General features: G+C 59.8%; 3 protein-coding genes across 6 annotated transcripts in view; 2 read left to right on the top strand and 1 right to left on the bottom strand.

Annotated features, from left to right (window-relative positions):
• Positions 1-112: 112 nt before the first annotated feature.
• SLC20A1 (solute carrier family 20 member 1) lies at positions 113-7437 on the top strand. Its single transcript, XM_061351805.1, has 10 exons — positions 113-638; positions 716-856; positions 939-1024; positions 2252-2348; positions 3902-4021; positions 5423-5671; positions 5755-6304; positions 6386-6571; positions 6822-6906; positions 7222-7437. The coding sequence occupies exons 1-10, from the start codon at positions 320-322 to the stop codon at positions 7381-7383; spliced, it is 1995 nt and encodes a 664-aa protein (XP_061207789.1). The 5' UTR covers positions 113-319; the 3' UTR covers positions 7384-7437.
• A 1273-nt stretch (positions 7438-8710) lies between these two features.
• LOC133211429 (peptidyl-prolyl cis-trans isomerase A-like) overlaps positions 8711-20638 on the top strand; it is a 59951-nt gene continuing 48023 nt past the window's right edge. The window contains exons 1-18 of one of the 4 annotated variants that reach the window (XM_061351803.1): positions 8711-8858; positions 9176-9249; positions 9334-9451; positions 9534-9629; positions 9720-9811; positions 9904-9961; positions 10073-10166; positions 10259-10312; positions 10380-10463; positions 10559-10600; positions 10678-10785; positions 10877-10943; positions 11015-11185; positions 12228-12279; positions 12369-12429; positions 12510-12686; positions 12766-12867; positions 12978-13039. In XM_061351803.1, the coding sequence (XP_061207787.1) occupies positions 8788-8858; positions 9176-9249; positions 9334-9451; positions 9534-9629; positions 9720-9811; positions 9904-9961; positions 10073-10166; positions 10259-10312; positions 10380-10463; positions 10559-10600; positions 10678-10785; positions 10877-10943; positions 11015-11185; positions 12228-12279; positions 12369-12429; positions 12510-12686; positions 12766-12867; positions 12978-13016 (1560 nt within the window). In that variant the 5' untranslated portion in view covers positions 8711-8787 and the 3' untranslated portion in view covers positions 13017-13039. Of the gene's footprint in view, positions 8859-9175; positions 9250-9333; positions 9452-9533; positions 9630-9719; positions 9812-9903; positions 9962-10072; positions 10167-10258; positions 10313-10379; positions 10464-10558; positions 10601-10677; positions 10786-10876; positions 10944-11014; positions 11186-12227; positions 12280-12368; positions 12430-12509; positions 12687-12765; positions 12869-12959; positions 13040-20638 lie in introns of those variants that run through there. The other 3 variants (XM_061351801.1, XM_061351800.1, XM_061351799.1) reach the window with 3 other exon arrangements.
• On the bottom strand, positions 14416-18781 carry CKAP2L (cytoskeleton associated protein 2 like). Its single transcript, XM_061351794.1, has 7 exons — positions 18326-18781; positions 17117-18129; positions 16594-16789; positions 15815-15970; positions 15296-15359; positions 14852-14990; positions 14416-14765 (listed from the first exon to the last, which is right to left on the bottom strand). The coding sequence occupies exons 1-7, from the start codon at positions 18419-18421 to the stop codon at positions 14522-14524; spliced, it is 1908 nt and encodes a 635-aa protein (XP_061207778.1). The 5' UTR covers positions 18422-18781; the 3' UTR covers positions 14416-14521.

Here is a 20638-nt window from a genome sequence, read left to right as displayed (position 1 = left end):
GGCGGAGAGGAGAGCGGCGCGGCCCGGCCCTGCCCTGCCGGTGAGCGGCGGCCTCGGGGCGGGCGGGCTCTGGGCTGCGCTGGGGCGGGGCGGGCGGTGGCGCGCGCGATAAGGGCCGTTATCCGGTGCTTTACCCCCCCCCCCCCCAGTGCTGATCCCGGTCTCTCCCGCAGGATGAGGAGAGGCGCAGGCCATGGCGCGCTGCACGGGCCCCTGCGACCGGCGGGGCCGTAGGACGGTAGAGCCCCCTCGCGCCCTATAGCGGCCGCTGAACCCCTATTGGACTTCCCACCTAATTTATTAACCCCCTGCCTGAGCCATGGACCCGACCCCCGCCGTGCTCCCCGCGCCCATGGCGGACTTCCTCTGGATGCTGATCTTGGGCTTCATCATCGCCTTCGTCCTTGCCTTCTCCGTGGGCGCCAACGATGTGGCCAACTCCTTCGGCACGGCGGTGGGCTCGGGGGTGGTGACCCTGCGGCAGGCCTGTGTCCTGGCCAGCATCTTTGAGACTGTGGGCTCTGTGCTCCTGGGGGCTAAAGTCAGCGAGACCATCCGGAAGGGGCTGATCGATGTCAACATGTACAACTCCACGCAGCAGCAGCTGCTGATGGCGGGTTCGATCAGTGCCATGTTTGGTGAGGAATGGGGTTGAGGTGGGGGGCACTGGGGTGTCCCAGGGATGCTGTCTCACCAGGTTCTCTTTCTTCTCCAGGATCTGCTGTGTGGCAGCTTGTGGCTTCATTCTTGAAGCTGCCCATCTCTGGTACCCACTGCATTGTTGGGGCAACCATTGGCTTTTCGCTGGTGGCCAAAGGGCAAGAAGGTGTCAAGTGGTCTGAGCTGCTAAAGATTGGTGAGTCCGGCTCATAGCCACCACATGCACCCCTGGCTCCCATCCTGGCAGCGGGATGCTGATCCTGCCTCTTCTCTCCTAGTGTTGTCCTGGTTCATCTCCCCCCTCCTCTCCGGCATCATGTCTGCTATCCTGTTCTTCCTTGTCCAGAGGTTCATCCTCCTTAAGGTAAGGGCTGTGCATCCGTTTTCCGTCACCTTGGGGTTCACAGATGCTCCCTCCTCTGCCAGTTGGGTTTTGTGCCCCAGAACTTCTCCAGACCCATCCACCCTTGTGCTGGCGCTTGGGTGAGCCCTTCAGAGGAGCCAGAGGGATGGGAGAATGAGATCTGTAGCTGTTCCTCAAAGCAGAGCCTGGGGGGGGTGAGGATTTGTCTCTTTACCTCCTCTAAAACATCTGGGCCAGGCATCTCCTGTGGTTTCCAAGTGAAGTAACCCGGAGCTGGGAAGGTCAGAGCTGCTCCTCAGGCTTCTCCTAAGTCCTGGTGCAGGGCTGCACCTCCTCTTGTGTCAGGCTGCAGATAAAGGCAATAGCAGCAGCTTTTGGGAAGCCAGAACTGTGGGAACTGGGTGTTCATCCCACCTGGTGCCCTAGGTAAAGCGAGGTGCAGGTTGTGGGAACAAGCACCTACTGCTGGGGGTGTCTGAAAGCCCAGGTAGAGGAATTGGGCACCCAAAAGTGCTTGGAATGAAGGTGGCAGCTTTAGAGCTCATATTTGAGATGGTGATGGTCCTGGGGTGCAGGATGCTGCCAGCACAGAGCAGGGACATCCAGGCAGCTCCATCCAGAGGAGTTCCAGTGTTTTGTTCTGCATGCTGGAGGTTAACTGAAATTGTTTTAGGTCTTGGCTCTATTTCTAACCCTGGAAATGTTAAGATCTTATCGCTGCTGGTCCTTACCTGGCAGCCCTTGTAAAGCAATTCAGCATCGCTGCTGTCACAGTCCCCTTGTGTAACTGGCCTTTCCGAGCCGGGCTGGCCCCGTCACGCTTCATTCTGGAGCTGAATAGTCCAGTTGCTCCCTCCTGCTTGGCATTCAGAAGGGCTCAGTGTGTTTGTACCAGCACTAGGCTCTGATTGCTGGGCAGCAGCAGGGATTAAGTGCTCCTGCTGCTCGGGTGAGGGCCTTTCCGTGCAGGTATGTGCCCAAATAAGCTGCTTTGTGGGTAATGGGGAGCTTTTATTTTGTCCAAGTCATCTGGACTGAGGTAAAAGCCTTGACTCGGGATGCTCTGGGTCACCCCGTCGCTGACCTTGGCAGCTCCATGGGTGACTCCTGAGGAGCTGTTGAGAGCAGGAGCCCCAAGGCAACAGCTCCCTTTTGGGGAAGGGGCTGCTTGGCTGCTGGGCACCCCTCGAGGTCCAGCTTTCTGCAGCCGTGCTCTGTGTTTTCCAGGCTGATCCTGTTCCCAACGGCTTGCGAGCTTTGCCCGTCTTCTACGCCTGTACTGTGGGGATCAACCTCTTCTCTATCATGTATACCGGTGCCCCTTGTAAGTACCCGTCAGAACGCTTGCACCTGAATTTATGAACCTGTTACAAAACCTCCATTAAATGCACGATTTACCCCTTTTTTGCTTTACAGGGCTGAAATCTCCTACAAGGCGGCTGGCCTGTGCCGGTTTCGGAAGGCTGCAGGCTAGCGTGCGCTGAGTCTGGGCTAGATAGTTGCCCAACCAAAGAGGCCTGCTCTAAACCCCTCCAGGCATTTCTCCTTAGACTTCCCAGGCATGGCAGATAACAGGAACCCTTCCCCTTCCCTTCTTTTAGCTGGGCTAAAACTCAGGTACCTGCCTGCTGCTGGAGAGACCCCTCAGGCTGCCAGTAGCAAGGTTATAGGAGTAGGGATGGGGGCTGCTCCTCCTCATCCTCCTGTCCTATGAGCAAACTCATTATCCCTGGTGAGAGGAGCTGGCACCTGTACCGAGAAGCCGAGTTTGTGCTGCAGTTTGGAAAGCCAAATTGCAGCGCTTGTTTGGCTGTTGTCTTGTAGGAGACAGGATGTGGGCAGGGATAGGAGAGGGCTTGGCAGGGGAAGGTGGCTTTGCTTGTGGAGCTGGAGGCTCCGTAACCTCCGTCGCCGCCGGGGTGTCTTGGCACGAGCTGTTGTTGCTCTGAACCTGTTTCCTGTTGTGGAGGAGCCGCTGGAGGTGGGGTGAGGGCAGGGAGCGCCGGGTCTGTCTGTAAACAGTGGCTGGAAGGCAGGGATGCCAGCATCCCCTTCCCTCGGCTTCCCACTGGGGAGCTGTGAGGGCACCGCTGCTGCTCCGGGGTCACGTTATCGCTTGGCACCCGGGAGGTGGGTGCGTGTTGATCCTGGGCTCAGCTGCAGGAGGGCTGCTCCAGTGCAGGGGCTGGTGCAAGCAGAGAGCCAGGAGCGTGGGTACAGCAGTGATGTGCTGGCGGTGGAGCAGTGAGTGAGCTGAGCGGTCACAGGCGCCTGGTACTCACCGAGGGGCTGCAGTGGGCTGTGCGGTGCCAAAGCCCTGCTAAAAGTCACACTGCTTGTGAGAGCTCTTCTAAGTGGGTCACCCAGCCCCTTGGCTGCCTCTGCTGGAGCTCCTGGCAGCGGGAGACATCCCCCCCCACAGCAGACAGTGTCCTGGGGCTCTGGGGGGGACAGCCCCGGTCCTGCCTGTCTGTGTCCTGTGTGTCCCCCACCCTCGGCCAGGGATGCGGTGCAGGCGCTGCAGCAGCCACATGGGTGCTTTGACATTGCAGCAAGGGAGGAGACAAGGGCTGTGAGGAGCCTCCGGGCTCACACCAGCCCCCAGCTGTGTTTGGCTGCAGGAGAGGGGGGGGAAAGTGTCTGCACATGTGATAGATGAGCCTGTGGAGTGGGGGAGATTGTAATAGGGGTGTGTGTGTGTGTGTGTGTGTTCCTGTATGGGTTTAGTGCTGGTGTTCCAACAGCATTGCTCCCTAGCAGGTGAATTAGCTCAGGGATGTTGCAGGTGATGGAGTCCCCTTGCTGGGAAGAGCAAAGTCATACGTGGAGGAGGCTTTTGCCTGGAGGTTTTCAAAGATCCGTTGTTTTATTTCCTAGTGCTGGGCTTTGACAAAGTTCCTCTGTGGGGTATCCTCCTAATTTCGGCGGGGAGTGCTGTTGTCTGTGCTCTCGTCGTCTGGTTCTTTGTATGTCCGAGAATGAAGAAGAAAATTGAACGTAAGTAACACCTCTCTCTTTGCAATCCCTTGGGGAAGGGCACGCTCGGACTCCTGTTCCCAGCAGGAGATCTCATTAAGTGCAGGGCTGTTATTAGCAGGGGCTCCTCAGCCTCGGTTATCGCTTAAGCTGCTCTGCAAGCCCTGAGTCACTGGGGTACGCTCATGGAGCGGGGCCCTGCTGCTCCCCAAGACCCCTCACAGGAGCTGTTGTGCTGGTACCCGGCTGCTGGCTTCTCCCCTTGAACTGTGCAGGGTGGCAGGAGACAGCAAACAGCTTGATTGCCCTTTAATAGAGGAGAGAAGAAGGCTGGAGACACTGCCTGCTAACCAGTGTAACCTTTAATCCTCCCTGTACCTGCTGATCAATCTTTGGCCTGGCAGATGCAGATCACAAGTTTAAAGCCCTGTAAGCTGATGAAATCCTTTCCCTGGAGCAAAACCATCAATTGAAAGGCATCCAAAAGAGCAGTCAGGCCCCAGCTCTGCCTCCTGGCAGCGCCGGCAGCGATCCTGGAGTCCTGTGTGTGGTCTTGCATATAAATGTCGCATGCAGGCTGCGAGGTGCTGGAGATGAGGGATAACCAGTGTCCTTGTCAGACTGGTGTAACTGGGGTGTGACTAACAGCTTTACAGCAGCCCTTGACAGTCTTCCAGCTGTTTGAGCTTTGGCTTCACTGCAAGGAGAGCATTGCTGCAGGGGCTTGATGCCAGGCTGAGGGGCTGGAGGCCACAGCCTGGCCCTTACAGGGAGCAGGTCATGTTTGTGACCAGGGGGTGATTTCTGTTGTTGTACGAAGGAGCTGGCCTCATGTTTTCACCTGGAGAAAAACATGCTGTTCCGGGAGAGGGGGAGGAACAGCCTCAGTTTCCAGGGCTTGGGGCTGTAGTTTGGCTTTTCCAGTGGGACAGGAAACCAGGCTGCCCTCCGGAGGTGGGGACCAGCTCCTGTTTGGGTTTGTCACCCACCAGTGGGAGCTGGAGAGGAGCCCGGGCGGGCTGGAGCTGATGGGCTGGCAGGGCCAGGTTCTCCTTGGTACCTTTCCATTGGCTCCAGGGGTCACAGCCACTGCAGAGCATCCCACGGCTGCCGGGAACTGGGGATGGGACAAACATGGCCTCTGCCATAGGAAAAACGGGCATAAAAGCCCCATAATGGTGCTTACCACACCCCGTGTGGGTGGTGGGGGTCTATAAATAGGAGATGAGTTGGCTTGTGACTGTTTGGCGGCTGTGCCCGGGCCAGGGTGCGACTGCCCAGCAGCTTCCAAAGTTCAGGATGGGGCGAAGCTGTATATTTTATTTAGCCACCATAAATGTGCATGGCGAGGGCCATGGGCTGGCTCCCGGCCTTGGGTGCAGTGGTGGTAAAGGGGTTGATGGCACCTGCCTCCCTTCACAGGAGAAATCAAGTCGAGTCCTTCTGAGAGCCCCTTGATGGAGAAGAACATCAGCCCCAAGGAGGAGCAGGAGGAGCCCAAGGTGCCTCTGGGCGATGCTAAGAGCCCTGTGGCTGATGCAGGGCCGGCTGCGCCCCAGCGCACCCCGGTGGAGGACAGGACGGTCTCCTTCAACCTGGGGGACCTGGAGGAGGCCCCGGAGCAGGAGCAGCTCCCCAGCCTTGACCTGAAGGAGACCAGCATTGACAGTGGTGAGTGCTGGGGGGTGCTATGGGGGTGCTGGGCGGTCTCCCCCCACCCCAGGGTGCTCAACCCAGGCCGTGTCCCTTGCCAGGAGCTGTGCGGCTGCCCAATGGGAACCTGGTCCAGTTCAACCAGGCTGTGGGCCACCAGCTGAGCTCCAGCGGGCAGTACCAGTACCACACTGTGCACAAGGACTCGGGCCTCTACAAGGAGCTGCTGCACAAACTGCACTTGGCCAAGATGGGGGACTGCATGGGGGACTCGGGGGACAAGCCGCTGCGGCGCAACAACAGCTACACCTCCTACACCATGGCCATCTGCGGCATGCCCCTGGACTCGCTCCGCGCCAGGGACAGCGAGGACATGGAGAAGCTGACGTGGCCCGTGGCGGACACCAAGAAGAGGGTCCGCATGGACAGCTACACCAGCTACTGCAACGCCGTGGCTGACGCCCACCCGGCTGCTGACGTGGACCTGAACACAGCCCAGGCGGAGCTGGGCATCGGCAACCGCAAGGGCAGCAGCGGCTCCCTGGAGGAATGGCAGGACCAGGACAAGCCCGAGGTGTCCCTGCTCTTCCAGTTCTTGCAGATCCTCACAGCCTGCTTCGGCTCCTTCGCTCATGGTGGCAATGATGTCAGGTCAGTTGGGTCAGCGGGTTCATGGTGCCCTCCTTGACCCGAGCCTTTGGTCCTCTAGACCAGATCTCCTTTCCCTTCCAGCAATGCCATAGGGCCTCTGGTCGCACTGTACCTGGTCTATCAGACGGGCGATGTGGCTACCACAGTGGCAACTCCCATCTGGTTGTTGCTCTACGGGGGTGCAGGGATTTGCATCGGCTTGTGGGTCTGGGGAAGGAGAGTCATCCAGACAATGGGGAAGGACCTGACACCCATCACACCATCAAGGTAAGGCCTTGCTGTGGGGCAGAGGGGAGGCTTCAGGCAGGCCTGAAGCTGCATCCCGCTCCTGAAGCCCTCTCCCTTCTCTCTTGGGGGTGTCACTGCTTGGATGGTGGAGTTGGGGTGAGCATGGCACAGTAATGCCTCCTCTGCACCCCTTGGGGGGGGTCTGGAGAGCCAAGTGAGGAGCTTGCTGGGTGCTGGGCAGTGAAGGGCAGCCGGTGCCCTCCTTCTCATGCGCTTTGTGCCTTTGCAGTGGCTTCAGCATCGAGCTGGCGTCTGCCCTGACGGTAGTGATTGCCTCCAACGTTGGCCTCCCCATCAGCACCACCCACTGCAAGGTAGGTAGGGGCCAGCTTCAGCTGGGGGCAAGCTCATCCCCCCCCCCCCAGCTTGGCACTAACCAGGCTGAGCTGTGCAGGAGGCCCTGGCTGCCCTTCAGCTCTTCCATTTGCATCTCAATGCAGGGGGGGCAGCGGCTGCCCAAGCCTGGAGGGGGGAGTCCCTGGGTGCGGGGACACTCAGAGGGGCGATTTAAGGACAAAACCCCTTTCATGGAGCTGTGGGAACAGGGGGGGCCGCAGTGCCCTGGCCCTGCTCAGGGGGGCAGCTCCACACCGGGCTCTGGGGCAGTGCTGAGCGTGGTCCCCGTGCAGGTGGGCTCCGTGGTCTCGGTGGGCTGGTTGCGCTCCAAGAAGGCCGTGGACTGGCGCCTCTTCCGCAACATCTTCATGGCCTGGTTCGTCACCGTGCCCATCTCGGGGCTCATCAGCGCTGCCATCATGGCTCTGTTCAAGTTTGCCGTGCTCAAGGTGTGAGGACGTCGGTGCTCGCGCTGCTCCTGCCCATGCCCATGCCCCTGCCCTGGGAGCTGGGGGCATCGTCACCTCTGGGGCTGCTTCAGTCCTGCCCTGTGTTGTCACTGAAGTATCTTCATGTTCGTTTTCTAATGGCCGTGTCCCGGAGCTCAGTTGCTGGGGGGCAGCGCCTGCCCCCCCCGTGCCTCCCCTGCTGCGCTGTAGCTTTAGATTAGCAGTTATGGGGAGCCACTCTCTTCAGTTTAATGACTTATTAAGGTCCCCTGGCAGTGATTCCTCCTTCAGTAAGGACTGGGGCTGGTCCTTGCCCCCCGGGGCAGGGCCTGGGGGTGTCCGTGCCCCCCTGGGCTGTGCTGTGTTCAGCTTTGCCTCCATTGCTGTCGTGGTGTGGACACCAGCTGCTGCCCAACCACCCCCTGGGGGGCAGCCCCTGCCCGCCCATGCCCCCCCGCGCTGCTACCTCGGACTCAATAAAGGTTTCCTTCGTACGCCAGCGCTGCCTCTGTGCTGGGGTGGGGGGAGAGGGCCCCTTGTCCTGCCCCTGGCACTCACATCCTGCCCCATGGCTTCTGCTTGGCCCCGTGCCCTGGGAGGGAGCAGGGACTTGACTGCCTGATAAGAGCCCCGCTTCTCTCCTGGTGTCACGGGACTGGGTCTGAACAGCCCGGGGGGGGTTTATCAGTGCCCCACACCTGGGGTGTGTGTGTGGCGGGGGTGTCTGTTGGTGACGCCCTGTTGCCAGCCCCATGGCAGCAGCTGTGCCTCTGCTCCATGTCCCCATCCTATGGATGCTCCCTCCCGGGTCAGGGCCGTGCGCTGGGACCGCGTCACCCCGGGCTGTTGCAAGAGCAGCCGCTGATTGCGGCTGGCACCGGCCCTTGGGGGGCAGCTTCGTGCCTCTGGGATCCCTGGGCTGAAGGGATGGGGCACCCCCCCCAGGGCTCTGACCCCCCGGGATGTGCCCGTTTCCCACGGGCACCGGGACGTGGGTCCCGTCCCTCGGGTGCGTGGTGCTGGGCAGGGTCCCCGGTGCCAGCCCCTCCCCGCGGCGCCCATCGGGGCGGCAGCGGGGCCGGTCCTTGACCCCGGTTAATGATTCGCCGCCGGTCGCCCCCCGCTACCGTCGGGCAAACACCGGCCCCAGGGGGGGCACCGCGGGGGCGCTGGGGAGGGGGACCCCCTGTTGTGGTTCCCGGGGGGCGCTGCTCCATGGAAGGGCACTGGGGGGTCCCCATCTCCCGCTCCATTGTGGGGGTCCCCATCCCGGGGTGCCCCAGGTCCCGTCCCTGCTGTAGCGCCGGGGGTGGGGGGGTGGTGGGGGCCGGGCCGGGGGCCGGGTCGGGGCGGTCCCCGGGGCCCCGTTAAAGCGGCGGCGGTCACAGGCGCCGGCCCGAGGCGGCGGCAATGGGCAGCGAAGGGGAGCGCGGCCCGGGGCAGGGAGACCCCCGGGCGCTGCGGAGGGACTGCCTGCACCGGTGGGAGCGGGAGCCGCGGGGATGGGGGGGGCACTGGGAGGGGGTGCAGGAGATGAGGGAAGGACGTTGGGGGTGAGGAGGGGACAGAGGCCCTGGGGGCCCCCATGTAACGCTGCCGGGTGGGGGAGGCAAACACGGGGGGCACCAACCCCCTTCGCGCCCCCCCTCCGGCTCCTTTTCCAGCTCAAAAGCCCATTTTTCTGCTCCAATAACTCACTGTGGGGCCCTTGTCCAGGGATGGGGGAGAGGGGGGGGCCGGCCCCCATCCCCTCCTCATGCCACCCCCCCGCAGCCCATAACCCTCCCATCACCCCCAGGATCTTTGTGAACCGGAGCCTGGCGCTGGAGAAGATCAAATGCTTCGGCTTCGATATGGATTACACCTTGGCCAGTGGGTCTGGGGAGCATGGAGGGGGTGGGTTGGGGTGACTCCCCCCATTCCCTTGCCTACCCCCCCCATTGCCCCCATGTGCAGTGTACAAGTCCCCCGACTACGAGGAGCTGGCCTTTGCGCTGCTGCTGCAGCACCTGGTGTCCATCGGGTACCCCCCCGAGATCCTCGCCTACAAATACGACCCCACCTTCCCCACACGGTGAGGGGCGTCCAAGGGGCTGAGTGCGGGGGGGGGGGGGGGTTTAGGTGGGGACCCCCCCGCTGATGGGGTGTGCGCGCAGGGGGCTGGTGTTCGATGCCCTCTATGGGAACCTGCTCAAAGTGGATTCCCACGGGAACCTGCTGGTCTGTGCCCATGGCTTCCGCTTCCTCAAGGGGTGAGTGAGGCTGGGACCCCCATAGAGATGGGGGTGCGGGGGGGGCCCTTGGTGCGGGCTGCAGCTCCATGCTCCCCCCCCACCCCCCAGGGCTGAAATCCTGCACTATTACCCCAACAAGTTCATCCAGAGGGATGACATGAAGCGCTTCCACATCCTCAACACCCTCTTCAACCTCACAGGTGAGCAAGGCACCCCCACCATGAGCCCCCCCCCAGCACGGTGGGTGCTGCCACCCAGCCCCTGTGCCCCCCTTCACCCCTCTCCCCCCCAGAGGCCCATCTCTACGCCTGCCTCGTGGACTTCTTCACCAACTGCTCCAGATACACCAAGTAAGAGGGAGATGGGGGGGGACCCGGTACTGGGGAGGGACTGGGGGGGGTCTCACTTGGAAGAGCAGCCCCTTCACATTCCCCCCCACCCCGTTTTCCCAACCATTGCAGCTGCGACACCGGCTACAAGCACGGGAACCTCTTCATGTCCTTCCGCAGCATGTTCCAGGATGTGCGGGAGGCCATGGACCACGTCCACCTCTCAGTGAGGGCCGGGGGGCTTTACTGGGGGAGGAGATGCTGAGGGCCCTGGGGATGCCAGACCCCCCCCCCCCTCCATCCCCATCCCCTCCGCAGGGCTGCCTGAAGGAGAAGACTCTGGAGAACCTGGAGAAATACGTGGTGAAGGATGTGAGTGTCTGTGGGCCCCCCCTCCCCACACCGCCCCGGTCCCCCAGTGCTGACTTGCCCCTACCAGCCCCGTGTGCCGCTGCTGCTGAGCCGCATGAAGGAGGTGGGGAAGGTTTTCCTGGCCACCAACAGCGACTACAACTACACCGATGTGAGTGGGGGGCACTGTGTGTGTGTGCATCCCACCCCGGGGGGTACGGCACAGGCTGGGGGCTGACAGGGGCACGATGCTGGGTGTCCCCGCAGGCCATCATGTCCTACCTGTTTGACTTCGGGGATGGGGACAAGGTGAGTCCGTCCCCACCAGGAGGTGGAGGGCGCTGTGGGGTGCCACACGCAGCCCCTCGCTGACACCCCCCTGCCAGGCTGGGACCGCACAGCGCCCCTGGAGATCCTACTTTGATCTGATCGTGGTGGACACCCGCAAACCGCTCTTCTTTGCCGAGGGCACCGTCCTGCGCCAAGTGAACACGGTGGGGCCGTGGGGGGGGTCGGGGCACTGCAGGGGGGATTGACCCCAGGATGGGCACCAGGGATGGTTCCTGGGCTGCTGTTGTCTCGCAGGACACGGGGAAGCTGCGCATCGGGACCTACACGGGCCCCCTCCAGCACTGCACCGTCTACTCTGGCGGTGAGCAGGGCTCCATGGGCAGCCCGGGGGGGATGCTCCTGCATTGAGGCCCTGATGCCCGGCTCTCGCAGGCTCCTCGGATGTGGTTTGTGACCTGCTGGGCGTGAAGGGCAAGGAAATTCTCTACATGGGCGACCACATCTTCGGGGACATCCTCAAGTCCAAGAAGCGGCAGGGCTGGCGAACCTTCCTGGTGGTGCCCGAGCTGGCGCGCGAGCTGCAGGTCTGGACGGAGAAGAGCGGTGAGCAGAGCTTGGGAGGACCAGGGGGGGCCTGGAGCCTCCTTCCCCCCCCCTGCATTGATGGCCAGACCAGCCCCAGTGGGACAAGCCCGTGTTGGTTGTGCCGGGCAGGGGGGATGCTGCCTGTGCTGATTCTGGTGTGTCGGAGGAGTGGCTGACACGCCTGAAGGCTGTGCTGCCATCCAGAGGGACCTGGACAGGCTGGAGAGTTGGGCGGGGAATAACATGATGGAATAGAACAAGGGAAAGTGTAGAGTCCTGCATCTGGGCAGGAACAACCCCAGGTTCCAGTATAGGCTGGGGAACGACCTGTTAGAGAGCAGTGTAGGGGAGAGGGACCTGGGGGTCCTGGTGGACGACAGGGTGACCATGAGCCGACACTGTGCCCTTGTGGCCAAGAAGGCCAATGGCATCCTGGGGTGTATTAGAAGGGGGGTGGTTAGTAGGTCGAGAGAGGTCCTCCTTCCCCTCTACTCTGCCCTGGTGAGACCCCATCTGGAATATTGTGTCCAGTTCTGGGCCCCTCAGTTTAAGAAGGACAGGGACCTGCTGGAGAGAGTCCAGCGCAGGGCAACTGAGATGATGAAGGGAGTGGAGCATCTCCCTTATGAGGAAAGACTGAGGGAGCTGGGTCTCTATAGTTTGGAGAAGAGGAGACTGAGGGGTGACCTTATTAGTGTATATCAATATATAAAGGGGGAGTGTCCCGAGGATGGAGCCAGGCTCTTCTCAGTGGCAAACAATGATAGGACAAGGGGCAATGGGTGCAAACTGGAACACAAGAGGTTCCACTTAAACTGGAGAAGAAACTTCTTCTCAGTGAGGGTGACAGAACACTGGAACAGGCTGCCCAGGGAGGTTGTGGAGTCTCCTTCTCTGGAGCCATTCAAAACCCGCCTGGACACGTTCCTGTGTAACCTTATCCAGGTGTTCCTGCTCTGCAGGGGGATTGGACTGGATGAGCCTTTGAGGTCCCTTCCAATCTCTAACATACTGGGGTACTGTGATGCTGTGTGCTGAGCCGGCCCCATTGTGCTTGCAGAGCTGTTTGAGGAGCTGCGGAGCCTGGATCTGTTCCTGGCGGAGCTGTACCAGTGAGTGGGCATGGGGCAGGCTGCGGGAAGCAGAAGGGGGGTGTGGGCACCCATTGGGGGACCCTCCAGCGGGGTCTGTCCCACTGCAGGCACTTGGACAGCGGCAGCAGCGAGCGCCCGGACATCAGCTCCATCAAGCGTCGGATCCAGGTGATGCCCGGGGTCACGGGCGCGCTCCTGCACCCAACGGCGCCGCGGCGCTGGGTGCCCTGATCCCGCTGCACCCGCAGAAAGTCACGCACGAGATGGACATGTGCTACGGGAAGATGGGCAGCCTCTTCCGCTGCGGCTCGCGCCAGACGCTCTTCGCCAGCCAGCTGATGCGCTACGCAGACCTCTACGCCGCCTCCTTCATCAACTTCCTCTATTACCCCTTCAGTTACCTCTTCCGGGCCCCCCCGGTCCTGGTGAGCCGCTCGGGCCTCAGTTTCCCCTTGGGAGGCGTTGGGTGGGCACTGGCCCCTCTCAAAGCCTCTCCCCATGTAGATGGCTCACGAGTCCACGGTGGAGCACGGCCGTGGGGACGGGGGGGAGGCTGGCACTGCCCTGGCACCGTGGCTGGCCCGGCACGGCCACCCCAGCCCGCAGGTGAGGCACAGGGATGAGCCCATTGGATGCCCAGCACCAGCACCCTGGTGCTGTGAGCTCCTGTGCCCACTGCCCCCGCTCCTTGGCCTCAGGTTGGTTCTGTCCCGCAGGGCTCCAGCAGGGAGGAGGAGGAGGATGGAGAAGCCTGAGCTCACCCCAGCACCAGCGGCTGGGCCCTAGGAAGGTGTTCGGTGGCCATGGGGCTGCCCGGGGCTCCTGCTCTCACTCCTGGCCCCCCGGGTGCCCCAGTTCCTCCCATCACTGGGAGCATCGCTGGGGGTGTCCCTGGTCCCTGCAGCACCTCCAGCAGCAGAGGTTGCTCAAGCCTGGAGGGCTCTGGAGGCGACTGCTGCTCCCCAGGGTTCCCTTCCCCTGCCCTGGCCCTTCTCTCCCTCTGCCCTTTCCTATTTATAAGATCTCAAACTCCTGCACAACGAGAGGAAGAGTTCTCTGTTCTGAAGGAAAACGCAGGCAAGTGCAAGCCCCTGGCTGAGAGGGGCAGCTCTGAGGGCAGTGCTCCCCACCAGCAGTGCTCTGCACCCCCTTGGAAGCCTCAGGATGGAGCCAGGCCCGTGCTGGGACACCCTGATGCTGCTCCAAGGCTTTGCCCAGCATCAACGTTTCTCAATAAAGGTGCTGAGCCAATGCTGGTGGTGGCTGTGTTGGGAGGAGGCAAAAGGAGGTGCTGAGGACAGGATCACTGCTTGCTGGAGACCAGGAGATAGCATCAGGGCTCCCTTTCACCTCCTCAGCACAGGGAAACTGGTGCCAGCCTCAGCAGCCGCCTGTGTCTGGCTGGGGGAGAGCCCCTGGGGGCTGCTATGGGGCACTGCAAATGGGGCTGCACCCTCCGAGCACGAGCAGCAGGGCAGGGAGGGGACTCTGCTGTGCTCTGGGGAGAACCCCCCCTGCAGCCCTGATCCAGCTCTGGGGCAGCAGCACAAGAGGGGCCTGGAGCTGTTGGAGTGAGGCCAGAGGAGGCCATGGAGCTGCTGCGAGGGCTGGAGCAGCTCTGCTCTGGAGCCAGGCTGAGAGAGCTGGGCTGGGGCAGCCTGGAGAAGAGAAGGCTCCTGAAGGGGAGGCCTTAGAGCAGCTCCAGGGCCTAAAGGGGCTGCAGGGAACCTGGAGAGGGGCTTGGGGCAAGGGCCTGTAGGGACAGGCCAAGGGGAATGGCTTGAACCTGCCCGAGGGGAGACTGAGCTGAGCTCTGAGGCAGAAGCTCTTCCCTGTGAGGGTGCTGAGGCGCTGGCACAGGGTGCCCAGAGAAGCTGTGGCTGCCCCATCCTTGGCAGTGCTCAAGGCCAGGTTGGAGCAAGCTGCTTCAGTGGAAGGGGTCCCTGCCTGTGGCAGGGGTTGGAGCTGGAGGAGCTTTAAGGCCTTTTCCAACCCAAACCAGTTTCTGAACCCAGGAGGTTCCACAGCCAGACTGACATCCCACTGCAGGAAAAATCCCAGCCAAGCAGCCACGGGCAGGCCCAGGGGACACCCCCGTGCCCCACTCCACACCCAATCCACACAGAGTTTATTCAGAACAGCACTTATATATTTAAAAGAGGCTTATCATGTACAACACATACGTATTTTACAGTTGATAGGCAACAAGAAGAATGTGAAGTGCAGGGCAGCAAAAAGCCTGCACCCTGCTGGGAATCCCTCAGCAGCTGTCAGGGGGGTACGAACTGAGCCCCTCCAGCTCCGTCACCTCTGGCAGAGCCTTGTTTTTCCTGAAGAAGAACTGAGTCTCCTCCTCAGCATCCAGGATTTCACTGAGGGACGACACCACAGGGTCATGGTCCTTCAGCAGCGCCGGGTAGCTGCTCCCAACCCGCTCTATGCGCACCGAGCGCCGCACAGGCGTCAGGAATTTCAGCTCTGGGCCTTGTGGTAGCTCCTTTACCCTGCACAGAAGAAGCCTTTAGGTGAACCCTGCAGTGAGCACGGGCACACGGGTGTTTGGTGCCAGGAGCGGGCAGCTCGGCCTTACCTGGGGACAGAGGTAACCTGTAGCTTGATTGAAGCAGGCAGGCTGCTCAGGGACCTGCCTGGCAGGCAGGGAGTCACTGCCATGTGCTGCCTCTTGCTGGGGCTCGTGGGCTCCTCAGGGCCTGGCTGTGGCTTTTCCCCTGACAGGAGAGGCAAACGGCAGCGCAGTTGCAGAGGGTAGAACAGGGCAGCAGGGGAGGGAGCAGAACATGCTCCAGCCACAGCGAGGGCATCTCACTACAGCGTCATGCTGGGCCAGGCCCATCCCCAGCCCTGGCACAGAAATCTTGCCCCACTTTTGAGATGGAAACTCTGGACTTTCACAACAGTCTCCATCAGAGCCAAGGGTGCTGGGACAGAGTGCAAACCGTGCTGCTTCCCTGCCTGCAGCAACCAGGGAACCCCTGCCTGCCCATGCTCCAGTGGCCTCACATGCACATATTACCTTCTGGTATTTGGTCTGCAGTCTTCAGGATGTTAAGGATAACTTCTCTGAGCTCCTGCAGTGGCTGTAGGAAAAGCAGAGTGTAGGTCAAGGCAGGCCTGACTTGGGAATGGAGGCCACAGTTACAACCAAACAGGAGAAAAGCTTTTTACTTCATCCATGCTGAAGACAGTGGCAAAAGGCTGCAGGATTCCCCTTCTCCAAGGGCAAGCTGTCAACACAGGCTCAGCCACAAACCCCACCACATGCTGCGGTTGTGCTGCCCAGACCAGCACTGAGCTGCTGGCACATCACCTCCAGCTACAGCTCCAACACAGCACAGGGTGCATATGCTTCCTGGCCCCATTCCCACCCGCAAAGAGCTGCTGGCTAGGCTGAGTGAAGCCAAAGGTGTCAAAGTGGGACCAGCAGCTCTAAAGGGCTTTTTCTCCCAAGTGTCTGATGCTGCTGAAGTCATCCCAGCATCCGACCTTGGGATCTGGAGATGTGCTCCTGCAGGGAGAGACGTGCCTCACTTACCGCAGCGCCAGCACAGACCGCAGCTCTGTACAGCCCTGTCACATCAAAGGGGCCGCTCCGGGTGAGCAGCTTCGCTTTGCAGATCCAGAACTTGGCAAATTTCTCCGCCTGGGGCACATGGGACAGCACCTCCAGGACCTCCTCGGTCTCAACACCCTGCGAGGAAGGCAAGGTCCCAGGGGCAAGCGTCAATTGCAAGGGCCAGAGGTGTGCACCAGGAAGCTGCCGGTGCACAACCACTCTCCCAGTGCTCGCTAGCGAAGGGAGGGTCTGAAGGGGCAGCTCTTCAATGTGACCATGGACATGCCATAGTTTTCCTGCCTCAGTTTTACCCCTTGTGAAATGAGTGTGGTATTTCGGAGGGATGTTGAGGGATAAGTTCCTCAGTGCTGGCACTAACAGAGTCACCAAACCCCAGAGCAGGGCTGGTGGTCAGTGCTCCCAGAGGTGATGCTGCACACTGGCTGTGATGTCCCCCAGGGACATGCCTCAAGCCAGCCTGGGTTGCTGCTGCAGAGTCCCCTGCCACACACCAGCAATGACACACACGTGTCCCCCGTGACCAGGTATGGCTCCATCTGCCCCACTGTACTGCATGCCTTTGGCACACCCATAACTCCTTGAGGACTTGAGATGTGACCGCTCTGGCAACTGCAGCCCAGCATGAACATTTGCTCCAACCCCCTCTGTGCTGTTGGGGGAACATGGCCCTACCCTCATCTCCCCGGAAGCTCCAGGGCAAGAGGAGCCCATCCAAGCAGCTTCTTTCCCATTCTCACCTCCTCAATGAGCTTCAAGCACTCAGTTAATACATGGTTGATCTTCTCCAAGCAATGCTCCTCCTCCAATTTATCCTGCTTTTCCTTCTCCTTGACATTTCTGCAGGGCAGCTTCACTGCCTTTTTCTGAAGCAGCATCATAGGTGGCCGTTTGTACATCTTGCCTTTGGATGCCAACCACTCTTCCAGCTGTTTCCTGTCAAAAGACCCAGGAATCACTGTCACCACCCCAGCAGAGCACCAGCACTTGCCAGGCTGCTGTTTTCCCTGGGAATCTCCCTCTAGCCAACTTCAGCAGCTTGGGGAGAACATCTATCCTCAGTGGGTCGCAGACGAACCCAAGGCGGCACTGAACCTCAAACCCACCCTCCTCTTTTCTGGGGCATCAGCCTCACACAGTTCACAAGTAAAGGGGGCTTCGGACCCTGTTTTCAGCAGATTGGTGCAGGTTCACCCAGTTGAACACTTCCAGGGGACAGCAGAGCTTAAAGAAAGGGCAGAGTTGGCCAAAGCTGATACTTACCTGCGATCTGCTGCTGACAGGCTCTTGGGAACACACCTCGCCTGTATGCCACTTGCCTTTGGCAGCTCTGGTTTAAGGTACTCTCTCTTCCTGAAATTGCCTTCAGTTGCTTGAGTTTTGGAGCCCTGTGTGCTGCAAGGCTGGTTTTGGGGGACTGTCACTTGGGATGCTGCTGCACCTCTGGGAGGCATCACCTTCATGCCCCCCCTATCCACCCCCCCTTTAGGCAGGGACTCTTGCCACGGCACAGTGCCACCTGGCTTCAGGTTTGTGGAGCCCTGGGGCCTGCCAGAGGCCAGAGGCTTTGTGGGAGATCTTTTGATTTGAGGGGGTCTGCTCTGGTGCTCACGACTTCCCACTGGAAATGTGCAGCGCAGCGGCTTCTCTGGGGGCTGCCTTCCTTTAGGTGAAGCCTTCCCATGAGCAGACGCAGTGAGTGGCTGAGGGGGCTGCAACGGCTGAGTTTTGCTGCTCGGGTTTTGAGACGTGCTCTTTGAGACTAGCAAGGTTTTCCTGAATTTATCCTCAAGTGGCTCTTCCTTAAGCTGGCAGCTATTCATTCTGCCCTTTGGGCCCGCGACTGCTCTTGGCTTTGGGGCTGAGCTTTGCCTGTGAGCCAAGATGTGTGCGAAGGCCTGTGCACGGTCGTTTTCTTTGTTGCACACCAGCCTGTCCTCCAGACCCTCGTTTGGAGAGCACGCTGCCCCAGGAGAGGGGGGGTCCCTTCCAGTCGGAGGTGCTGCAGTGGGGTCAGGCTCCTGCGCAGGCTTCTTGGTCCTGTCTGGATTTAGGTGACCACAGTTTGCACTTGGGAGCCTCACTCTGTTCCGTGCAGGGTGGCTCACAGGGAGATTTGCACCCTTCCTCGGCTGCTCTGGATGTGCCACTGCTGCTCTCTGGGACGTGCTTGAAGACTTCTGCACAGCATGGCCAGCACGCCACTTGGGTTTGGCACCGACCTCACCATCACCCTTCCCCTTGTGCCCAAGAACATCCTTCTTGTTCCCGTCAACCTGGAGACAACAAGTGAACCCCAGGTCAGTCCTGCCCCAACCCTGCCAGCCCGGGGGTGACAAAGCGCCTGTCAACAGAACAACACCAGGCTGCAGACCCTGCTCGGGGTCAGGAGCTCACAACTCTCATTTGGGGACCCTGTTTAGCCCAGACTCCCTTTAAGCACAAAACCAGACTCAAAAGATTTCTACTTACATGCTGCAGTTTAGAAGCTGGTTGTAAGGGAGGATTCGGGCGATTCGTCTGGTCCCTTAAAAAGGGTCTGTAGGAAGTAAAATAAATAGCAGGCATTTAACAGCTATTGCACAAAACCACTGATGTCTCAGTCACAGGAGCTAGAAGAAGCTTTTGGAAACCAAAGAGCTACCAAGGAAGTACCATATTGTACCCAAAAAGCAGCACAAACCAGTCCTGCACCCACCTCTGAAGGCCTCAGTACAGGAAAGACATGGACCTGTTGGAGAGAGTCCAGACAAGGCCACAGAAATGATCAGATGGATGGAGCATCTCTCCTGTGAGGAAAGGCTGAGAAAGGTGGGGTTGTTCAGCCTGGAAAAGGCTCCAGGGAGATGTTAATGCAGCCTCTCAGCTCTTAAAAGGGGGCTTATAAGATAGGAAGAGACTTTTCAGCAGGGCCTGTTGTGACCAGACAAGGGGTGATGGATTTAAACTGAAAGAGGGAAGACTCAGACTGGATGCGAGAAAGAGATTCTGTACAGTGAGGGTGGTAAAACACTGGCACAGCGTGCCCAGAGAGGTGGGGGATGCCCCATCCGGTATGTGGCTCTGGGCAACCTGATCTAGATGAAGCACCGGCTCACTGCAGGGGTTGGACTAGATGACTTTTGAAGGTCCCTTCCAACCCCAACTGTTCCATGATTCTATGACTGACACCCCATGTTGCCACAAGACCACTGGCAATACAAGCAAGCACAACAACTCCTGCAGGCAGTGGGTCTGCAGGTTTGGGGGCTCCCGCTGCAGGTCACAGCAGCACCCCAGAGTTTAGTGTGTCGCAGCGAGCTGCAGCCCCACAGCTGCCCAGGCACTGGGAGCAGAGCAGGGAGGTGGGAGAGCAGCGCTGGCTGTCAGCTGCCCTCATCCTGCCCTCCTCCTCCTCCTCCCTGAAAGGCAGGCAGTGGTGTGGTTCTCCCACCCCATGCTCCGGGGCCTGCAGCTCAGCTGTTAGGGAAGATTAATGCCTGTGCAGACTTTTTCCTGTAATGAAAGAGCCCAGAGAGTTAGGTGCTTGTCCTCTATGCAAGTGGTGCACTAAGCCAGAATGAAAGATGAATCTTCTCTGATCGTTTCTGTTATCTCAGTGGTGTTTTCCAGAGCCCTGGTACCAGGGACCGTTTTGCTCTTTCTGGTCTCGGATCCCATTTGCCTTTATCTTTTCCCCCACTTAGAAGGTTTGCAGCTTCCCCTGCACTACAGTGTCATGAGGAATACTCACTGCAACAGGGAGTCTCTCAAGTGTTCAGGTTTGCCACGCTCAGCAGGAAGGTGCCTCGCTGCCCTCACACAGGCTGGTTCCAGAAGAACCAAGCAAGGCAGAGCAAGGTGACTCCCTGAACACATGCCTGGGACTTTCTAAATGCACTGAAAATGCCCCTTCCTAATGAAAGGGCCATTAAAAAGCAGCAATGAGACGTGAGCCACCCTTTATTCAAGACCTAGCTAGGAAGCCGAGCTGTTGGCACAAAGGCTGATGCTGCCAGAGCCAAGCACTGGGATGAGAAATTTTCACAGAGGCTCAGAAAATACATGGAAAGGACAATATCCACCAGCAGGAAATGTCAGCATTCATCAACACTCAAACCATCCCTTTGCCTCTGCTGCCAGGAACTCCACAGAGCCCTGCTGGATGCCATGGGGCTGTCCCAGGCACTGATCTGGCAGCGAGGCACAGGCAGGAGGTGTTCTTTGTACAGCAGACCCTAGCAAAGCAGGAAAACACCATCTACACCTCAGAATCACGAAGTGCTTTGTGCTGGAAAGGACCTTTACAGAACACCTCATCCAAGCCCAGCGTCCTCCTGACTTACTTTGCACTCGGGCATTTTGGCTTTCCTCTGGCTGCGGCAGAGTCCTGGAGCAGTCTCCTCTGCTCTTCTGCAAAGAGATGGTAGGAAATGCAGTGCACACACAACAACCTCAGTGCTGGATCAGAATGAATGTGGTTTACACTCACAGCATTACTGTACCGCTCCCCACCTGAGCCTGGCGATGCTGCTTCCAGCACCCAGTGCTGCCCAAAGGCTCATTGGTACATGACCAGAGCTCTCCAGCACTCGCAGGGTGATGCTGCTTAAAACCTCAGTTGTGCAGGGCTTGGGCAACTTTCAAAAGGAAGGGGAAGATGCTGCCAATGGCCCTGCTTCAGCTGTGCATCCCATAAGCCTGTACGTGCTGTGGCCAAGCCCACTGCTAGCACAGGCTGGTGGGAAGCAAGAGCGTCTCAGTGCAGGGGGGGTGACAGGGGATACCTCTGACACCTCTGGCCTT

Source organism: Neopsephotus bourkii, unplaced genomic scaffold (assembly GCF_033783945.1).
Source record: "Neopsephotus bourkii isolate Nb327-2 ecotype Australia unplaced genomic scaffold, CSIRO-AGI_Nbou_v1 NB_610, whole genome shotgun sequence".
Lineage (NCBI taxonomy): Eukaryota > Metazoa > Chordata > Aves > Psittaciformes > Psittacidae > Neopsephotus > Neopsephotus bourkii.
This window is presented reverse-complemented; position numbering and strand designations above follow the sequence as displayed.